This window comes from Xyrauchen texanus, chromosome 37 (assembly GCF_025860055.1).
Source record: "Xyrauchen texanus isolate HMW12.3.18 chromosome 37, RBS_HiC_50CHRs, whole genome shotgun sequence".
Classification (NCBI taxonomy): Eukaryota; Metazoa; Chordata; class Actinopteri; order Cypriniformes; family Catostomidae; genus Xyrauchen; species Xyrauchen texanus.
Window position 1 is genome coordinate 10,684,898 of NC_068312.1, and position 19,839 is coordinate 10,704,736.

General features: G+C 36.4%; 1 protein-coding gene across 1 annotated transcript in view; it reads left to right on the forward strand.

Annotated features, from left to right (window-relative positions):
• Positions 1-19,839, forward strand: part of LOC127630766 (transcription factor 7-like 1-B) — a 70,939-nt gene that overhangs the window by 38,986 nt on the left and 12,114 nt on the right. Inside the window, 4 exon segments of the mRNA XM_052108530.1 lie at positions 8,442-8,525; positions 18,770-18,902; positions 18,992-19,021; positions 19,024-19,093. Of these exon segments, the coding sequence (XP_051964490.1) occupies positions 8,442-8,525; positions 18,770-18,902; positions 18,992-19,021; positions 19,024-19,093 (317 nt within the window).

Genomic DNA, 19,839 nt, shown 5'->3' on the forward strand with positions numbered 1-19,839 from the left:
CTTAAATATTAGTTTTAGGCCTATACATTTTATACATGCTACATAGTGTTGAAGTAACTTCTCAGGTTCGTTTGAAATTTTCAGTACTTCTGTGACTAGACAACATAAAAATGATCTGAAAATATTACCAGTGCACAAATTGTTGCTGTGCTACATGATTTTATGCCTTTTCAATTGGTAACACAAGCAAACTCATCTCTCAATTTCATTTGGTTATCTCTTCTTCCTTCCCTCTTCACTTCTTCTGTCTCTGTCTATATTTGATGTTAGTTCTCTCTGGCTTTCTTTAAGCTTAACTCAAGGGCACCTGAAACGCATTAGCACAGTGAAGTGTACTGTAAAAGGTAATTGGCAAATTAAGTTTATGTATGTGTTTCCAATCCCTTGTCATTGTGAACACTCAAAACAGGATCGCAGCAAAGAAATGTTCCGCTCTCTCAAAGCACTTGTCAAATTGTAACCACCCTTGTCTTTTCGGAAATGAATTCTGCTGACCAGCACAAGGTGTTTTTTTCGATGCTGCCTGTCCTCTTTGCCAGCTTGAAGACAGTTTTAGTGGGGCAGGGCCTGACCACAGTGGTGTAGTCGGCACCAGTGTTTGGATAGAGCTTAAGTGATAAGTGGACAGGATGCCAGCATACAACAGCCAAGGGTATTGTCTTAGGTGGAGGTGATAAATGATATGAAAGCCAATAAATAATATATATATATATTATTATTATTTTGTATGGGATACTTTGTGTCATGGATGTCAAGTTGGGTGGTGAAAGTTTTCCTAATCTTAGATGAACACATTTTTCACACAAAAAATGCTGAAACAGCCTTGATATTGCTCCAAGACTTAGTTCTTTGCATGGCACCATTTAAAGATGCCTCAAATAAAAATGTACCTGATTAACATTATTAATGATTGTGTTTAGTCTTGTGCATGATTTATGAGTGCACATATTAAAAAAAAATATATATCTTTCATAAAAATGTAATAGAAACATTTTTACATAAAGCTGTGTGGGTGGGAACAATATTATTAACCCAAAACAGTGTTTTCCTTAAATGCATTTTGTAATTTCACGTGGTTCATTAATATTGTAATCTTGACACAATGTAATGCTAGGTCTGTTCTGATAGGGTCAGACAGAAGGGAAAGTACAAGGCCATAGTTCTCCCTCCATTGAAAGATTTTCAGCGGCTGCAACACAATATTTTTGTGGTGCAATTTATAGCCTGGTTTTCGCACTAGTTATCATGGACCCTCTCAAGGTAAATTATCCATTTCAATTCTAGTGAGAATCTTCTAGTTTAACAGCGCTATGGAGGAAGTCAAACCTCTCAAACAATAGACATCCTCAACATGCTTAAAGGCAAAGAGCAACAATCTTCTATGCGCCAAAATAAAGTCTTTAGTCTTGAAGTTGATCATGATTTTACATTGGTAACTAGGGCTGGGCGATGTTATCAGATATCGACGATATCTTACAAAGATCCTGATGACACTCAATTGACAGACGATGATCGACAATATCGGGAAATGACAAAATCAAGGATCTGGGAAGTCAGCAAATATATTAAACAGTATAGAAATATAGTAAACAGTAGACCAGGGTGTGAAACTCCCGCCACCCTAAAATGTTGCAAGCTCCTCGTCCAAATGTATTTCATGCGCGGGTAATTTTGCTCATCTATCCGCAACAGGAAGGCGACCCGTAAGACGTCTTGGAGTGACACATGACAAGAAATGCTGTTAGTCACAAAGACATGCGCTTGAAGAATCACACTTTAATATATGTTTAAGAACAGACAAAAGAACAGCCGTCAGTGCTCATGTCTGATTCGCTGTTTGTTCAGAGGCGTGCAGCACAAGCCTGTCTCCTGGAGTAAGCTTGTGTAAAGTTTTTTTTTTTTTCTCTGTTTCTAATTTTTTCTCTGTTACATGGTGTCCTGATTAATTAATCGCATATACAAATATTTGCTGAGAAAGCCCCTCATATAACAATAATTCAGTATATAAAGATTATACATATTTATATCAATATATAATTATACATAGTTACCTTTTAAATATTTAAAAATTATATATATAAATAAAAAATATTCAGATAATTAAAATGTATCACATTCTTGTAGCAGAAGAGTCATTGATAAGACAATATAAAAGTGGCTTTAGAATACAATGTATTGTTTACTACCATATTATTGATCATAAGTCAATCATTGGCATACAGTTCACAGCAATCCATTTCACAAGTGAATTTGTCAATCAGTTGGAGATTTATTATGAGGGCTTGTTTAAGAGCCCGTCAATTTACACCTGCGTCAGACGTCTCGGGTGCGTTGTGTCATAAACAGAACATTTTTAGTTCACTGTTTCACGTTAAATATAGTTAAATACTCAATCTTTAAACACATCTTGAGATCCCTTAGTTCGCATTTGCGCTCCTTCAAGTGTTTTACGAATGTAACGTATGTTTGTGTTGTTCTGCCCACTGAAGTGTTTTCTTCACTGTATAAACTGCACTGTAAATTTCACTTACTGCCCTCTGGAGCAAACAGGTGGTACTACAAGCTTGCATTTCTCAGGAATCTTCTTTATTGTAGTGCGATTAATTGTGTACATTTTTTTGTCAAATTAATCGCACTGAATTAACGCGTTAAATCGACAGCCCTAATATAAATATATATATAGATATGTCTATATCTATATATATATATATATATATATATGTATATCTCTTTGTTTTAAATAAACAAATACTAAAGTGATTAAATCATAAAGTAATACAAGACACATTCAGCTTGAAACTAAAATTGATTTCTGTTTTATTTTATTTATGCAGCATAAACTTTATTAACAAACACAATGCAAACACAAATTCGATAAGAACACGTATTTGGCAGCATTATTTTGGGAACACAAGGGAATTTATTAGGCATATTTATTATGATGATTATTGTCTTTACATTTATAATTGTCTTTAATTCTTAATCTGTAGGCTATTAGTAATTTTCCACCTGTTGTCATTGACGGATGTATACGTGATGGCAAATTGAGCCGTTGGAGATGGTAAATGTTTAAATAAGGTGGTTAAATAAGATTTTATTTTTGACCACTTTGTTATTTTATTGCCTTTTTCATTTAGTTTAAAGTGCAATTTGTATTTAGATATGTCTTTTGTTTATGTTTTTCGTGTTTCAATAACATAATTAGATTTTTAAAGCATAATCAAGAAAGCAAAAATATTCACTTAACCTCAGTTGATGATATAATTGTATATTGTGATTATTTTTAAGGTGATTATTGATAAAACATTTTGTACATATTGCCCATGATTAGTAGTAACAGTAAATATGACTGTTAAATAGTAACAAAAATTATCTGTCAGGTATAACCTATTAGGCCTAAACCTAACTTTTATTACAACTGTGGTTTCTTAATGTTTTTAGGCTACTATTTTTGTTTTGTTTTTATAACTACTGTAATATGTTATGTTTTTATAAATACTATAATTTATTATAATTTATTTAGAACGACTAGCTACAATGACCTAACCACAGTAATGAGGAGCCATCTGTGGTCATACCTGTGCTTATATGGTATTGCACTGTAAATATAAGGACAAGTTCATAAAGGGCTTTAAAGTCTAGACACTTATATACAAATTATGGAATTCCATAATTCAATATTCCAAAGTTTCCTCCTGTGTAATATATGTTCTGTTTCAATGATACTTGATTTTAGGAAATAAACTGGATAATAGGCTCATATAAATGAACAGGCCCATCAAATTTTAAAAGGGGTCTTTTAAGCTATTCCTCCACCTACGCTCATAAAAATGGGTCTGGCGTTGCAGACTCGTGAACTACTGAAAAAACAAGAATGGACTCATATAGGCATTTTAATAAAACCCATTGTGATGTTAACAATGCTTTTTATGATTTAATATTTATTTCTTAGTGTGATTATATTTTGGCCTTGCTTCCTTTAGTTGGATGAAAGCAGTTGTGTGGGCCCTGTATTCTTACTCTAACATTCAGCTTTAGGTGTGTGTGTGTGTGTGTGTGTGTGTGTGTGTGTGAGATAGCTGGCGGAAATGACTGATGTCAGCCTCAAGAATTTCCTCTCTTTTGGATGGGATTTTGAGGGGCCCCCTCGGCGCTCTAATGGCCCCCCCTTCCTGAGTCACCCAGCTGTCAGGAAACAATACCCTTGGCCTGTTCAGACAGAACTCATTCCTGAATGTGTTTTCTCTCTCTCTCTCTCTCTGGCCCTCCCGCTCCCTCCCGTCTTCCTTTTGTGCTATAATGTCTTTTCCATTTTTAACCATAGCCATGCAAACTTCCTTCCTTCCGAATGCTGCGTTTCAAAGCTAGGTCGAAGATGTAAAGGTTCAAAAGTGGACAAGTCCCACATTAATGCATTAGTCGTCACTGAAGTCTCTTGTGTTGTCAGGCTGGATTTGCTGTCATTAGCAAATGTGTTGCTATTTTATATATGAGTAAACCATGCCTAATTATTGTGACATCTGTAACAGTAATCTTGATTGTTTATTCGATTAATGGTGCTGCCCCATTATATAGTATAATAAAAGTACGTATATACGTTGTGTTTTTCTGTATATAACATGGTCTGGGGAGTGTATTTCTTTAAACAGGAAAAAATCAGAGCAGCTGGAATGCAGTTTTGTTTTTGGAGAGTTTGTCTGTACTAAGTCAAATGCTTATTGCATAAACAATGTGGACAATTAGCCAATCAGTATTAAGGAGAAACACAATTGGTTTGATTTTAAAAATGGCATCAACCAATCAGTATGCAGCAACTTATTCTAATGATGACAATTCCAGTGTGATTGTGTAGACTGTTCATTTATATTTGCATGGGCAGATTTGTGTGTGTGTGTGTGTGTGTGTGTGTGTGCTTATATATTTAAAAGGTAACATTGCTTCTCTGACTATACTGAGTATAGGTTAATATATGGTGTTGTTTAAGGTTATAGGAAGTTAGGAAGTCTTATGCTGTAAGGCATGTGTAGAATTGGAGAATTGCTTCCATGTTAATCTGAGTTTTTGTTGTAATCTGCTGCGGCCACCACAAGCGACAAGTGACGGGACATTTTGTTGGTTGCTTGGGTTCTTCTTAGTTTTGTTCACAGTGAGATCTTGTTAGTTTAAAATGTATTTAAAAATAAAAGACATTACAGCTTCCTTTTCAGTTTAACCATAATTTTCTTTAAAGCTGCTTTGAATCAATATAAGCTGTGAGAAGCGCTATACATATAAGAATTACTTGACTATTAAATATCAAATATGTTCTGATTGGATGTGATTTGGGTTGGATTTGGTTTTAGTGTTTTTGCTTGTAAATTTAAGAGGCAGCTTTGCTTTCCTGTATGTACTTTTTCAGTTCAATACATTTAGCAAAATAAGACCAAAAACATTCAATTCAAACATTCAAAGTAAATATAGTATTTTGATTTAATATTCACTTGAATATGCTTTTATCATTCACTTTAAGTATGAGAATACACAAAAAAATTTTTTTTTGTAATATTATTACAAATTGAATATTTAAACATTTCAATGCCTATTTGTAATATTTAAACATTTCAATTATATTACATAATTCCATCAAATTGAATTGTGTAATTTTTAACAAAATGAATAAAACGTAAAATATATAGTTTTTATGTCATTTTAATTTGTTAATGATTACTTTTGTTATGAAATTTCAAATTTAAATACAGTTATTGTTTCGAGTGTATTAGCTCAAGCAAATGTTTTGTAATGAATGTCAAATTGTTGGGTAACCTCAAGAAATGTCCACGCTCATGAAAATCTGCCATATCCGGCAGTTAAAAACTGATATATAAACCAGATGTCTGAACCAAGTTCTTGAGCCACAACACTACTGAGACTTCAGCTATGTCCATGAGTCGAAATGGAGCAAAGCAAGAAAGCTGAGAAAGAAATTTCTGAATTTATTTACAAATTGCATTATACAACTGTTAATATCAGCACACCTGTTTTGCCCACAGTGGAATACGTCATCCGGGTACACTTAGAGAGTGGTGCGATGTTTAGACAGTGACTGTCCCGAAGGGTGTACTGTGATTACTGGGGAGGTCAAAAGTGCACGGCTATTCACTTGACTATTATAGATGTGACCATACTCCAGTTTTCCCACCTCTCTCCATGGGACTTCCTCTCAGCAACACACACACACACACCCTCCCTCGATAGGCGCCCACAGCTGGACTCTAGTAGGAACTCATTCCCTGACGAACACTGATTTCACACATGCACATACTCTCCCACTATAACATGCACACAATACACACACAGAGACACAGGTGTCTGCTAGTAGAATTGCTCGCCACTGACCATTTTGTTTTTTATGGCCCTCTATACGGCAGATCTAATGCTAGAATAGTCCGTTAAGTCTTCTCTCAGTTCAGCGTCTGTTTCGCTCGATCATTCAAAGTTAGTCATCAGACAAACCTGTCTAGACATACACACACACCTTTTGAAAGGTGTAATTGTAAACTGGTCTGTCAAAATGTGTTGGTTAGCTTTGCCACCCACTATGGTGAATTTCTTTGTTTCATCGGTTTTGAGCTTTCTGAAATTTGGGCTCTTTTGGCCTGTTATTTAGAAATTATAACAACACAGTTAAGTTAGGTTAGGGCACCAATCCGATAGATACCTGGATACTGACGTTTTTAGATGGATTGGTATCTTTGGTTCGGTCCAACAAGCCCGATCCAAAGATATTGTATGTTAGTCATGTTCGTTTCTGTCACGCTCCAAAAATGCTACACGCTACAAAAACACAGTTAAAGTAGTTCATATGACTCATGCATTTTATTCAAAGCCATGCGATAGCTCTGTGAATAAAAACAGGCTGTGTTTAATAAGTAAATTTATAAAATGCACGCGCAGCTCCAGCTGCTCTGTTTACACACACACTCGCGGCTATTTATTAGCCTTCACGCGGTTTGCAATATTTGAGCGCTACTCACGAACAACATCTCAGATGTAGATGCTCAATAGTTCGGTTCACTTATAATATGCATTTAGAATGGCACTGGAGGTGCATTTGACAAAAATTTGAATGTGAATTATTAAGCTATTCTGAACTTGCCTACAAACAGACACAAACAGAACTTCCTGCAGTTCAGAATGTCAAAATAAAAGCCAGAGGGTTTTAAAGTTAAAAATGCATGATTGAGAGATATTACTGTTGTATTTAAAATTCTAAAAGTCAATAATAATAGTAATAATTATTATTTATTATTGTTATTATTTGTTTACAAATTATAACAATATTTAAGTTGAAAGGGTTCCAAAAAATAACTGTATGAATGAAAAGTGTACTGATATCTTACAATCAAATTGAACAAAAATTTGATCTGAATACTTTAAAATCCAGATACAAAATAAAAATAAATAAATACAAATAAATGCCTTCTTTTCTGCTGATTACTTATACTGGAATTATTGTTAATTTTGCTGCTACTTTATCCAGTATACTAGTTAAAATTAAAGTTTTTCTTAATAAGCTATACATTTATATTTATAAAATGTGTAGTTTGAGGTTTGTGTTACTTTACATATAAGAGTACCCCCAATTAGTTCCAAACAATAATGTAAAGATATTCTAAACTGATTATGCAAAAAAACAACACTGTTATCGGATCGGGATCTGCCGATACTGAGATTTCAGATATCAGAATTGGATCGGAAGAGAAAAAAGTGGAATCGGTGCATCCCTAGTTAGGGTTAGGTAACCCAAATCTACCCTGGCCCTACTAAAACACTTTTCAGACTCTTACTAGTTTAATTTTTCCACTAACAATGTGGAACGTCTGTGCAAACAGTCGATATGGTCTCATTACAGGAGAACTTTTCAGTTTTTGTAATTTTTTTACATACATTAAAAAAAAAAAAAATGTTTTAATCAATTTTCAGATTGAAATGATGGGTCTGGGATATAACGGAATAAAAAAATGCATTTTAAAATTTCAAAATTAAATAAAGGCATAGCAAAATATTTTTTTTTTTTCAATATTTAAAAAACCTTAAAACTACCTTGCAAAGTTTTTACCATCCCTACTGTCCCTTTAATATTGATACATTTCAAATGCCATTTTATATAGATTTGCTAGTTTTTACTTTTCCCAGACCATGACTTTCAATAATAGACAAAAATGTCAATATCCTGTGATGAAATTTTAACTTTTTTCTCTGTTGCAATGTTTTAACAACATTAAAATGACCATGCATCATACTTTCAATTATCAAAATTACTGAAGCATCATATTTTGAATTATCAAAATTAAAGATTGGATTTGTGTATTAAATGTGAATCCCTGGCGAAAGTGCAATAGCTCCAAACACCTTAAATGTATTTTTGTGTCTCATCTGGGTTTTATTGTTTTGTTTCACAGTATCTGCAGATGAAATGGCCTCTACTGGATATTCCAGGCACAGCAGCTCTCAAAGACTCACGATCTCCTACTTCTGGACACATAGTGAGTGTTTTACAGATTCACACTCACACATACTAATATTTAAACACTTTCTGGTTGTCCAACTTTAGTGGAACATGTCAATAGTTATTGTGGATACTTTGTGGATACTTTGCTAGGACACCTCTGTGACTTCATGCATCCACTTAAAATCAATGGGACCAGTTGGTTACAAGTAATTGCAAAAATGGCTCAGAAAAGGTCTAGCATAATTTGTTTTAAGATACCACTTGGTTTGATATTTTGGTTTGATATATGCACTGAAAATCATACATTTGGAAGTGCTACCGAATTTTCAAAATAATTTTTGGGGCCACTGTTGACAAACACACAAACATTTGACACATCAGGTTCAATGCAATCCAATCCTGCGTATGCGTTCTGCACTAAATCCTTGATGTGTTTTTACTAAATGCAATCATGTAGTCTTTTATTGACAGACACAAGCTCATATCGATTGTGTAATTGATGCAGCAGTGTTTGTTAGTGATGTTGTGTGTTGTGCATTATTAACGCTCTTGTCTTTCTAAAAATGAGAAAGCAGCAGCCCACAAATTTCCTTGTGGCTGTAATGGCAATACGGTACCTGCATCGTATGTGAAAACAAAGCCATTTGGTTTATTTGGACCACACTTTGTGAAGAATGAAATATTTTTGGAAGCCTACAGAGTACAATGCAAAAGTAACCAGAGATATTTTCCCAAATTAACCAAAAATGACTGCTACGGCTCAAACCACAATGTGCGGTACAACGACTAAGCCATTCCTTAGATGACAGTGATCTCTGTTGGATAGGAGTTGACTTCCCTGATGGCCAGATCTGTACAGAGCTGAATTCCAGTCTGCAGACGAGCTGGTTTGGGGGTTGGTAGTTTAATCTTGGCTGACCTGTGGGATTTGATTCACCAATGGTAGACTGTCACGCTGCAGATGCAAGGTGATAAATTTAATCAGAGCGTTACATTCCTGCAGTGGTAGAGCAAGTGTGTGTGTGTGTGTGTGTGTATATGTTTGCAAGAAAGTGTCTATGGCACACGCACATGCAGACACGCAACGCGAGGAACCTCAGAAAATGAGTCAGCCAAATTGACCCATACTGGTTGAGTGATTTTTCACCACCTAGCTAGCCATTAGATCTCATCACTTCAAACTCACGTATTTCTTGATCGGCGATAAATCTACTGCAAATCTAACATGTAACGTGTTGACATTGAGCAAACATTACTCTGTTTTAGCATCCCGACCTGCCTGAAACGGCAACTTTTACTCAACCAATAGCGTGAGTTTGGGGTGGTGCTGTATTTTCTGACCAATAGTAGATCTGTAAAGTCATAAGAAACCTGTTTGGGGTGTTATAAGGATGGGAAATGGAATGCATTAATTTCTGTGTTTAATAGTTGACTGTTTAATGTGTTAAAGCATTTATATGCAAACTTCCTGAACTTCCCATGGGCTAGCTGTCGTATGTCTTTTGCATCACCCAAAAACGTTGAATGTAATCTGAACCAGTGTCAAAAGCAAAACTGCGTGAGAGAGACTAAGCCTGTGCATTTTGAGATTTTTTACTTTCAGTATTCAGTTTGGTTTATATCTATATGTATAGTGCCTAATAATGCACTGGCAATGTACACTTAATTTTATCTTGCCAATAAAGCATGATATCAATTGAATCTGCCCATTTTACCTAATTATTTAAAACATCCACTAGAAAATGCCAGATTTTGCCCAACTTTTAATTACAGCATGATTTTTAGCAAAAAAAGAGTTAATGTTTTTTTTTTACATAAGTAACATACTTTTTTAAACTACATGATGACGACCCAATTTCTTGCAAATTCTTTGAGAAAAGGCATAAAGTAATATATTTATGATCATTAATAGCAGTTAATCAAAGAAAACTGTGTGATTAAGTAGTTAAAAAATTTTAATCGACTCACAGGCCTAGTTTTTTAGCACAACTGGCACATCAAGCATCTAATACCCGGAACTATCTGTTTTGTAACAAACATTACAGTATATAATAATACATTACAGATCAATAATTCAGCAACATTCAATATGTGAATGAGTTAAATTGGTCAAAAATGACATAATTTGACTAAATAAAGTTATGAAAGTTGTAATTAAAGTTTTACCTTGTCATCTTTAGTAATTATTATCTTGCAGCTTGTAGTGGGTTTTAATGACCAATTTGTTGCTCTTATTCAGTATGATAAATATCATTTTTTCCTTTTGTCTTGCCCTGTGGCCAGACTGGGCGTACATTGTGACATCATGAATCCAGAGGGATGATTGACAATGTCATTATTGACTCTTTGGGAGCCAGAGGGCACTCAGAATGTGTATGTGATGTTTGTTTCTGTCTCCACAAACCCGTCTCAAACTCTTTTTCACAATAACCCCTGAACTCTCTCTAACCTTTTTAAGCACATCATGGGATTGTCCTTATAAAACACAACGTGCCTTGTTTCACTGGCACCCAGCTCTGTAAGTGGGCTTTTATTGCATTTGCTTAATGTACATTGTAAAATGTATGCACCCACATTACGGGGCCAGCAGAAAATTTGAACGTTTAGATGGGTAATGGTAATCAAATTAGCTGCACTTGAACAGCAAAAATTAAGGATTTTATTAGAACGCATTCTGCCTTACTTTGGCGTTCCTTCACCATGAAACCCAGCATTGTCCATTTTATTATGCCAGACAGCTAGAACGGAGGGATTTGCCTAACCTTAGTGTTGGCTACAGGATTGTTTGAGAACATAATCTGATCTTGAATGTCAGAATGTGTTGAGGGGAGTTTGTATCAGGGTGTGAATAGGGTAACTGAGGGGCAACTTCAGGTGTGATGTATTCTCAATAACGCAGTGGTGGGCAAACTGTATCACCAAACAGCAACTCTACACCGCATAGCTGTAAATGTCACTCATAGGGTTGCACAATTAATCATAATAAAATCTGAACTCCCTTACTGATTCAAGTAGATAAATGTACTTGTATGACTGAAAATAGCTGTCCGGAGATGTTACAAATACACTTCACCTTTTAATTTTGCACTCAAGTGTTTTTTAAATTGATCTCCACAAGTTTTGTCAAACTATAACAACTGTACCAAGACAACATTCAAATTTAACAAACCAGTCAATCTGCGTTTTATTAATTATACTTTACTGCCTTTTTTCCCTCATCCTCTCACAAACACACTCACAAGCTGAGGTTTGTCAGATTGAGCCCATAAGGTCTCTATGCTAATATGTTATTCTGTTCACTCCAAAATGTTCAATAATTCACGAGACAGGTTTGCTTAGTTTTCTGCTGAACGTGTGTGTGTGTGTGTGTGTGTGTGTGAGGACTCAACGAGGCCCTTGCTGTTTTAGTGTGTCAGCATGTGATAAGTTAGGCTAGTTGATTGAGTTAGCGTAGCAATGAGGGCTCAGATGGGAACGATTATGTGGGTTGCGGTTGGGGCTCCATATTGTACACAACCAACCACTGATTGTGTGGGAGTTTTTCAATACATCGCAGTAGAGAATTGTGGCTCTTGAGGTGGAGCAACAGGACATATTCATGTTTCTCAATCCCTCAATCTTTGACTTGTTTTTTGTAGCGAAAGATACCTAATGACCCAGAGCCCCATACTGGAAAAACGATGTTGATATGCTGGAGACAAATATATATATTTAATATGTATTAGGGATGTCCAGAAGCCGAATACCGCATTCAGATAGGCATGAAAAATTACTTCAAAACAAATATAGATTATTATTATTATTATTTGGCTATTATTATGAATAGGCAGATACAATACATATTTTATTCATAGAAACTATAAGTGTATTAGAGTAAAGGTGCGTACACACTGCCAGCGACATCGCGCGCGACAGCGACTCCATACCATTAATTTTCAATGAGAGCACAGCGACTTCTGGCGACACGAGCTGTCGCGACCATTGGTGACTAGATGTGGGCGTGTCCAGCGACTCGACAAAGTTGAGACAAGTTCAACTTTATTCAAATGAAGAGCGACTTACGGAAGCGACAGCCAATAGGAGAGAAGACGGGAGAGCTCACGTGATCCTTCTCTCTCTCTCTCTCTCTCTCTCTCTCTCAGCTCCTGCAGTAACGGAAAGATGGATGAAAGGCTAATTCTTGCTGTAAGACATTTTCCAGTGCTCTATGATATGTCTCTTCCCACGTACAAGGACATTTTTAAGAAAAATACTGCGTGGAAAGGTGTATCTGAGTTCGCAGGGATTTTATGGACCCAGACAGACCGGCATTTGCATTTTCGCCGCAGATAAACAGCCGCTATGGCAAACAGCACGCCTTGTTTCTCATTCATCTTTGATATAAAGCATTTTATGTACTGATTCCATTTATATTTAGTCGTTTCCCTCCAAAATGTTTGTTTTTAGTGGCAAGAAAAGAGATTTGCTGTCAACAGCAATGGAATGGCATCCGTGAATGTCATTTATAAACGTTACTAGGCAACCAGTAGTGGGAACACCCACTAGTGACTTCACCCCAGCCACTGGCAACCTGCAGCGACAAAGTCGCTGGCAGTGTGTACGCACCTTAACATTTCTGGTTAAGCCCCGCCCACACCCGGTTCAATCCGAAAACAGATAATTTTGCTATTGGAACAGATTCAGATACAGATAATGGCTTTGCTGCACACCCCTAATATCTATAACATACCGTATATACACAGATGAATGAATCATGGATGTTTCATTTGAGGGCTCCTAAAATATTTGATCACAAATATCATTCATTCATGTATATTTAGAAATGTCAAATAATTTCTACATTTTACTATAAAAAAAAACGTCATATTTATTAATAATTTTTATATTTGTCAGTTACCATGCCAAAAATATGAATGTTTTATATGTATAAACAGTTTTTAATGACTTATAAAATAGTTTTTTCGTTTAAAGCCATCGGCTTAAGAACGATTTATAAGCTTAATTTCCACCGGGTCAAAATTGACCCGCAAATGCAAAAGGTGCGTGCAGGTTCTAAACACAATAGGAGGGTTAAAGAGCCATCCAAAAAAACTTGGGCACTGGTAAAACATTTATTTAATTATTTATTAATTAATATTTGTGAAGAAAAAAATATTTAATCAAAATACATGGCTACTTTGAATGGCCATTAATGGAGAGTGGTGTAGTTATGACATACAATCAGTATACACATTTTGTCTGCTTGTGTTTCATGAGTTTAGGCACCTTGTGTTCACTTGAGATTCATAATATAATGTATAAATGTGTGTGTTGGTGAGTTGTGTTTTTTTTTTATGTTACCTTTTTGTTAAGCTGACAGGATCCCAGGAACAGGAATAAAAAAAAAAGACAACAATTCTGTCCACATACACAGTCAAACCAAACAACTACTTGAGCTTTCTGTGTGTGTATTTGCTTTTTTGTTAATGTGTGTCCCTCTTAATGCTGATGTCATGTTCTGCCCACTCTCACATCTGCTTCCTGTTCAATAGACAAACAAGCCTCGGCTATCCCAGCATGCCATGCACTCTCCTTTTTTTCCTTACAGAGTTTTTGAAATGATTCTTTAAAATCCAGATCCTCCCACTGAAAAAGAGAAAGCAACACTCACACACACAGAGCTGAGGAGGTCGTTTGGTTTGTTGGTAACTCTTGTACCCAGAGGCTGTTTGCCTAGTAATTTACCACAGATGTGAAGCATTCAGAATCATGTTTGGCTGAGCAAAATCCTCCTCCCCTCTTCAACACAGAATCAACAGTCAACAGCAGACCTGTCTCCTCGGCCTGGCCCAGCAGTGTAGTGCCCTCTTGGCCAGACCGCCACCATGCAATCTGTGCAAACCCTCCACCGAGGCTGACACTAATGCCATTTAGCTGCATGAATTTGTATTTCTGGTGCTCATGCTCAAGCCTCTGTAGATACTGGTTACCAAAATGCCTTCAACTTTGCAGGGACTGGCTAGAAATTGTTGATAGCTTATTATTGAATTTTAAAAGCTTGGGGTCTTTCAACAAATAAAATGGGTTGTGACCATCTTTTTATGTTGACTTGAAAAATCTGTCCTGTTTCCCAGTTTAATATGCAGAGTGAGCTGTAAGGAAGCCATTCATAGGTTGATTTTCCCCAGAAGGATATGTGGATATTTAAACATTGTTCTTGTTGTTCGAGCGACCTGACATAGGCTGAGCAACACTGGCTCATCCAAGCAGGACTATCTGGTTGGGTGACCAGTGTCAGATGTGGGGAGTGTTTGGGAAACCCATTTGAAAACGGTCATTATTTTAGCGATTTCCTTTTGATGAGGCTTGTTTTGCAGAAATTACACACTTCACATTTAAACTTTTGAAACCGCCGTAGTAGTTTGTTTACCTAACACCAAAACAAGGCATTGCACCACTTTGACAATTTTTGTTTCTTTGAGAACCTAAAGCCGGGTTCGCACAAATGATTTTGGCCATGATTTTGCCATCTAAGAGGGCCAAAAAAGATGTATCTTGGCATTGGGCAAAATCGGCAGTCTGTTTTTGCTTAGCACAGGGGTGTCCAAACTTTTCAGTCGAGGGCCAAATGCATAAACAAAATTATAATTAGGTGCTGCGGGGCTGCTTTAATATTTAAAAAAAGTTTTAGATGCATAATCCAAGCATAGGCTAATATTTGTATTGTACGTTTAATATAATATTAAACTTTTATAAATTATAAAGATTATAAAGTTTTAATCATAAATTTGTGCTCTGTTATTGCTTGTGTAGGTAAAGAATATGCTATTTCACTCACCAAGAACACTTATAATGGAGCTTTGTTGTGTCTTATATGAAAAATACACTTATTCCCTTTTTTGTTTTTTTGACGTCCCTTCAGTGTTACTGCAAAGCACATATTGAACTGCTACTGAGCAGTGTTGGGTGTGACCCATCACACTAATCTGAATCAATTACATTTGGCAAGTGATGTAAGGAGTTACTCTTTATTTTTCAGCTATTCAATCATAGTTTTTGTTCTGCTACTTTTGTTACAAATATGTTTTTAACTTGATCAAAATTGTTACGCTTCCTGTTATTTTGTAGACAAGCATGTGCATGCTGAGCGTGCGCTTCAGGCACAGATGTGCAAGTGTTAAGCGCTCTCTCCTACAGTATGTCCTCACTCAGATGGCACTGTGAATATTTTTTCTTGGCTGAAGGAAGCATCAGAATGAACCAATTAATTACATCATACTTCCTAGTGCTACAGAGAATGTTCTGGGATAGTATGCTCAGTTTGGGCATCTCTGTGCGTGCTTAATAAACTTCTTGCAGCTGCATGCACAGCAGCAGCTCTACTTAGTTGTACGATGTTAGGTATCAGGACATTTTAACGAGAACAAGTACATGTGAAATATCTAACCTGATGCCAATCCTTTAATAAATGCGCCATTCTTTCTTCATGGCACATCATCCTTGGAAATTAGTTTTCTAAACTCCTGTTGAACTCAGCCAGTGGATGAAGCTGGTGGCGACAGCATAGAACACACAAGTGGAGACAATGTGCTGTGAATAATGGCTGTACGTGAAAGCAACATCCATAGCTCTTTTACACCAACATGGTTAGGGGGCGGTCCCTGGGCCAGTGCGAATTCTTGAACTGTTCCGTGCTTCCACCACAGAAAAGCCCGTTCCAGGGCTGAAAACCTGGCGACATCAGCTCCAAAAGCTTGTTGGTGCCAGATGGACTGGTTAGAGTATTTCTGTTACTGCTGATCGCCTGGGATTTTCACGCTCAGCAGTCTCTAGAATTTACTCTGAATGGTGCCAAAAACAAAAAACATCCAGTGAGTGACAGTTCTGTGGATGGAAATGCCTTTTTGATGAGAGAGGTCAACAGAGAATGGCCAGACTGATTCGAACTGGCAAAGTCTACAGTAACTCTTCTATTAAAGAATATAATATAATCTCAGAATGCTATTCTGAGATGTGGGTTGGTGCGGGTTTCGGTGACATGAGAGAGACCCACACAATATTAGGCATATGGATTTAATGTTGTGGCTGATCGGTTGTATATGCTATGGCAAAACTCCAAATATAACCATCTGCTACTCCAATGTTAATTAAGATTTCACTGTTACAGTTTACAAAATTTAGCAAGTTAAGCCATAGATCATACAAAATAATGTAATTCTGTTACCTGTTGTCTTTAGCGTGGATGTCATCTCTGACAATCTTGTTGAGCAATGTAATAACTTTGGATTTCATTACTCTGTTTATTTAAATATGTCCTCAAAAACAAGAGGAAAAGCTGTGCCTAAACACTGTTGTAACACACCCTATTTGTTTATGGGCAGGTAAAGTAGTCACGTAACCCATTACGTTGCCGTTCAATTCTGAAGTCAGTGGTAAAGCATGGCCGGTTTATAAAAGACTCCAGATTGCCCCAGCTGTGAACCAGCAGAGCACAGGCTCGGCACACGACCCATCACCATATTTGTGGAAAAGGGCTACCAGTGTCCAGAATATGAATTTAATATAATTTCTATAAAAGTGATGGCTAGTAGAAATAAGTACTTATATATATATATATATATATATATATATTTATTTACTTTTTCCCTCTTTATACAGTAGTTCTGCTTATGCCTGAAATCCAGAGTCACTTCACTGTGGTTTCAGCAATGTTTTCACAATGAATTATTGATGTAGTGATTCCTTAATCCTACTGATGTGCTGCCCAAACGACAACATATCTCCCTTACTTTCACTAACAAACAAACACTGTGAACTAGTCTACCTAACTTCAATCTGCTGTGAAGATATGAGTTTTATATCCTTCCTTGAATGTTCAGTTGATCAAATATATATATATATACCGTATATCCTATATATGTAATATCTACTGCCATGCAATCTGTTGTTTAGGTTGATTTATGTATGACGTTTTGCTGTGAATTAATGTCAAGAGAGATGTGTGATGGTTTTGTGTTGTGAAGACAGGCTGTGTACATAGTTTTGGTGTGGCAGTGGGTGTGTGAAGCTGTCTGGCACATGGATCAGCTCTCCCAGCATTCCTTGGTGCTGGGCCAGATTGCTTCATGCTTTCTTGTAACACACACGTACAGATATACCCTCATACATAAGCAACCACTGGCCTATTTTTACCCAAGAACCATTACGTTTACCATTTACCACCACACACACTCATTGGTTTTATGTTGTTGATGTACTTTTGTTAAAATACATCATCAAGTGGTATTCTCAACTTTGTTTTTGAGAACTGAACTACTTAACTTCTGTGGTGTGACACATTTTAGAGTGAAACCAAATGTTCAGCAAGAAATAAAATGGGTTGAGCTTGATTAAATCCTTGTGGATTTTATTCGATTGTGAAAAGTGAGAACACGATGGAATGTCATGGTATTGGTTCATTTTCTTTTTCCCCACGTTCGTGGCCTTGGTTATATCAGCTCAAAATAAATATTATTTCAGAAGTGGAGGAAGTTATTATATTTTAAGGAAACAAACTTTTTATCTTTTTTTTAATAACATGCACAGATGAATCGATCACAATAAGATCAGGGGCATTTATTAAGAAACACGGTTTTATTTTATTTTTGGAAGAAATCCCTATAAAACACACTGCCACAACGCTAGGCTCTTATGGGTGGTTGCTCAGTTGTTACTAGGTAGTTGTGAAGCCGTTCTGAGCAGAGGTTGACAGATATATCAGTTTTAATGATTAATTGGTGCAATTAAATGCTAAAAGTGGTGATTTTTTTTATTTATTTATTTTTTTAATCTTGTTGCCTCTATTTTAAAAACATAATCAGCTGATTAATCTGCTATTGTCCTTTTTAGCTGAGTTATCGTATCAGCAAAATCCAACATTGGTTGACTTCTAGTTCTCAGTGTTTTAAGAGGGTTGCAATACAGTTTTTGGACAGTTGCTTGGGTGTTCATGGTGGTTGCTAGGTGGTTGCTTATTGGCCCAAATCAAAAGATCCCAACCCCAGTTTCTGTTATTCTGGTCCCTTGATATACGTATCTTGGATCCCTGCTTAAACAATAAATCAGACAAAAAAAGAATCTCAGACTAAGTTATTAGTCTAAGTCTAATAGGCATCCTTTAAAGGAATTAACACATGAATAAAGGAATTATTTTTCATCTATCATCTAACAGTTAAAATCTCCTCAACTGGCCACACAATTTGAGATATCATTCATTTGCACAATTAATTAGTGTAATACTTAAACCTCTCTCTTTCTCAGTCTAATAAGGTCCCGGTGGTCCAGCATGCTCACATGCACCCCCTGACCCCCCTCATCACCTACAGCAATGAACACTTCTCTCCAGGAACTTCTCCAGCCCACCTCTCCCCAGAGATACTGGACCCAAAGACAGGTATTACACACTCCTTAAACACTCTTTATTTCGGTTCACTGATGCTTGTGTGTCCCATCATATGAAGTGACTGTACATCTCTTATTCAGGTATCCCACGGACCCCCCACCCTTCAGAGCTTTCCCCTACTACCCCCTGTCCCCAGGGGCAATGGGGCAGATCCCTCACCCTCTGGGGTGGCTTGTTCCACAGTGAGTTTCTCAAACCTCATCAGTTACTATACGCGTGCAACACACACAGGAAAACTTTTTAAAAGTAAAGGGTCCAAAGTTAGAATGAAAAAGGGTTTTACATTTTGAAGCATTTTTTTTTAACCATCACTGCTTCAAGATGACACCGAGTGTGGCTGTTGCGCTGCGAGCTCTGACTTATTAGGTGTATATTGTATATTGTAACAAGATGTGTAAACTGTGTCATGTGTAAATCAGATGTTTATTATAATTGTCATACTGCTATATTGCTTGGAACTGCACCTAAGACTTTCACCCACTGTTGCACATATGTTGCATTGATATGTATATGGTTGAGTGACAATAAAGGTATTTTAATTGATTTTGATTTGATTTCGAAGCCCCGTTCACATTGTCAGCGATTTTGTCGCTAGATGTTGCTAGTCCTCTAGTGAGCATTCCTACTGCTGTCGCTCTAATGTTATTGGTTGGCTGCACAACTGGCCATCTCTTTCGAAAATCTGATCACAGAGATGAGCTAGATTGCCAGCAAAACAAATATATCATTTTTATTTGGAAAGGAATAATTTGTTTTGCCTCTAATAATGAACATTCTGCAGGGGAGAGTGCTTTAATATAAACTAGAGCTGTACTAAATGCAGCTTATCATGAACAAGATGAACAATCTATTAATGTATGAATTAAATTCACTCACAATGTTGACAATTTCTATTACATTATACATTTTTATAAGAGATTAGTTTACT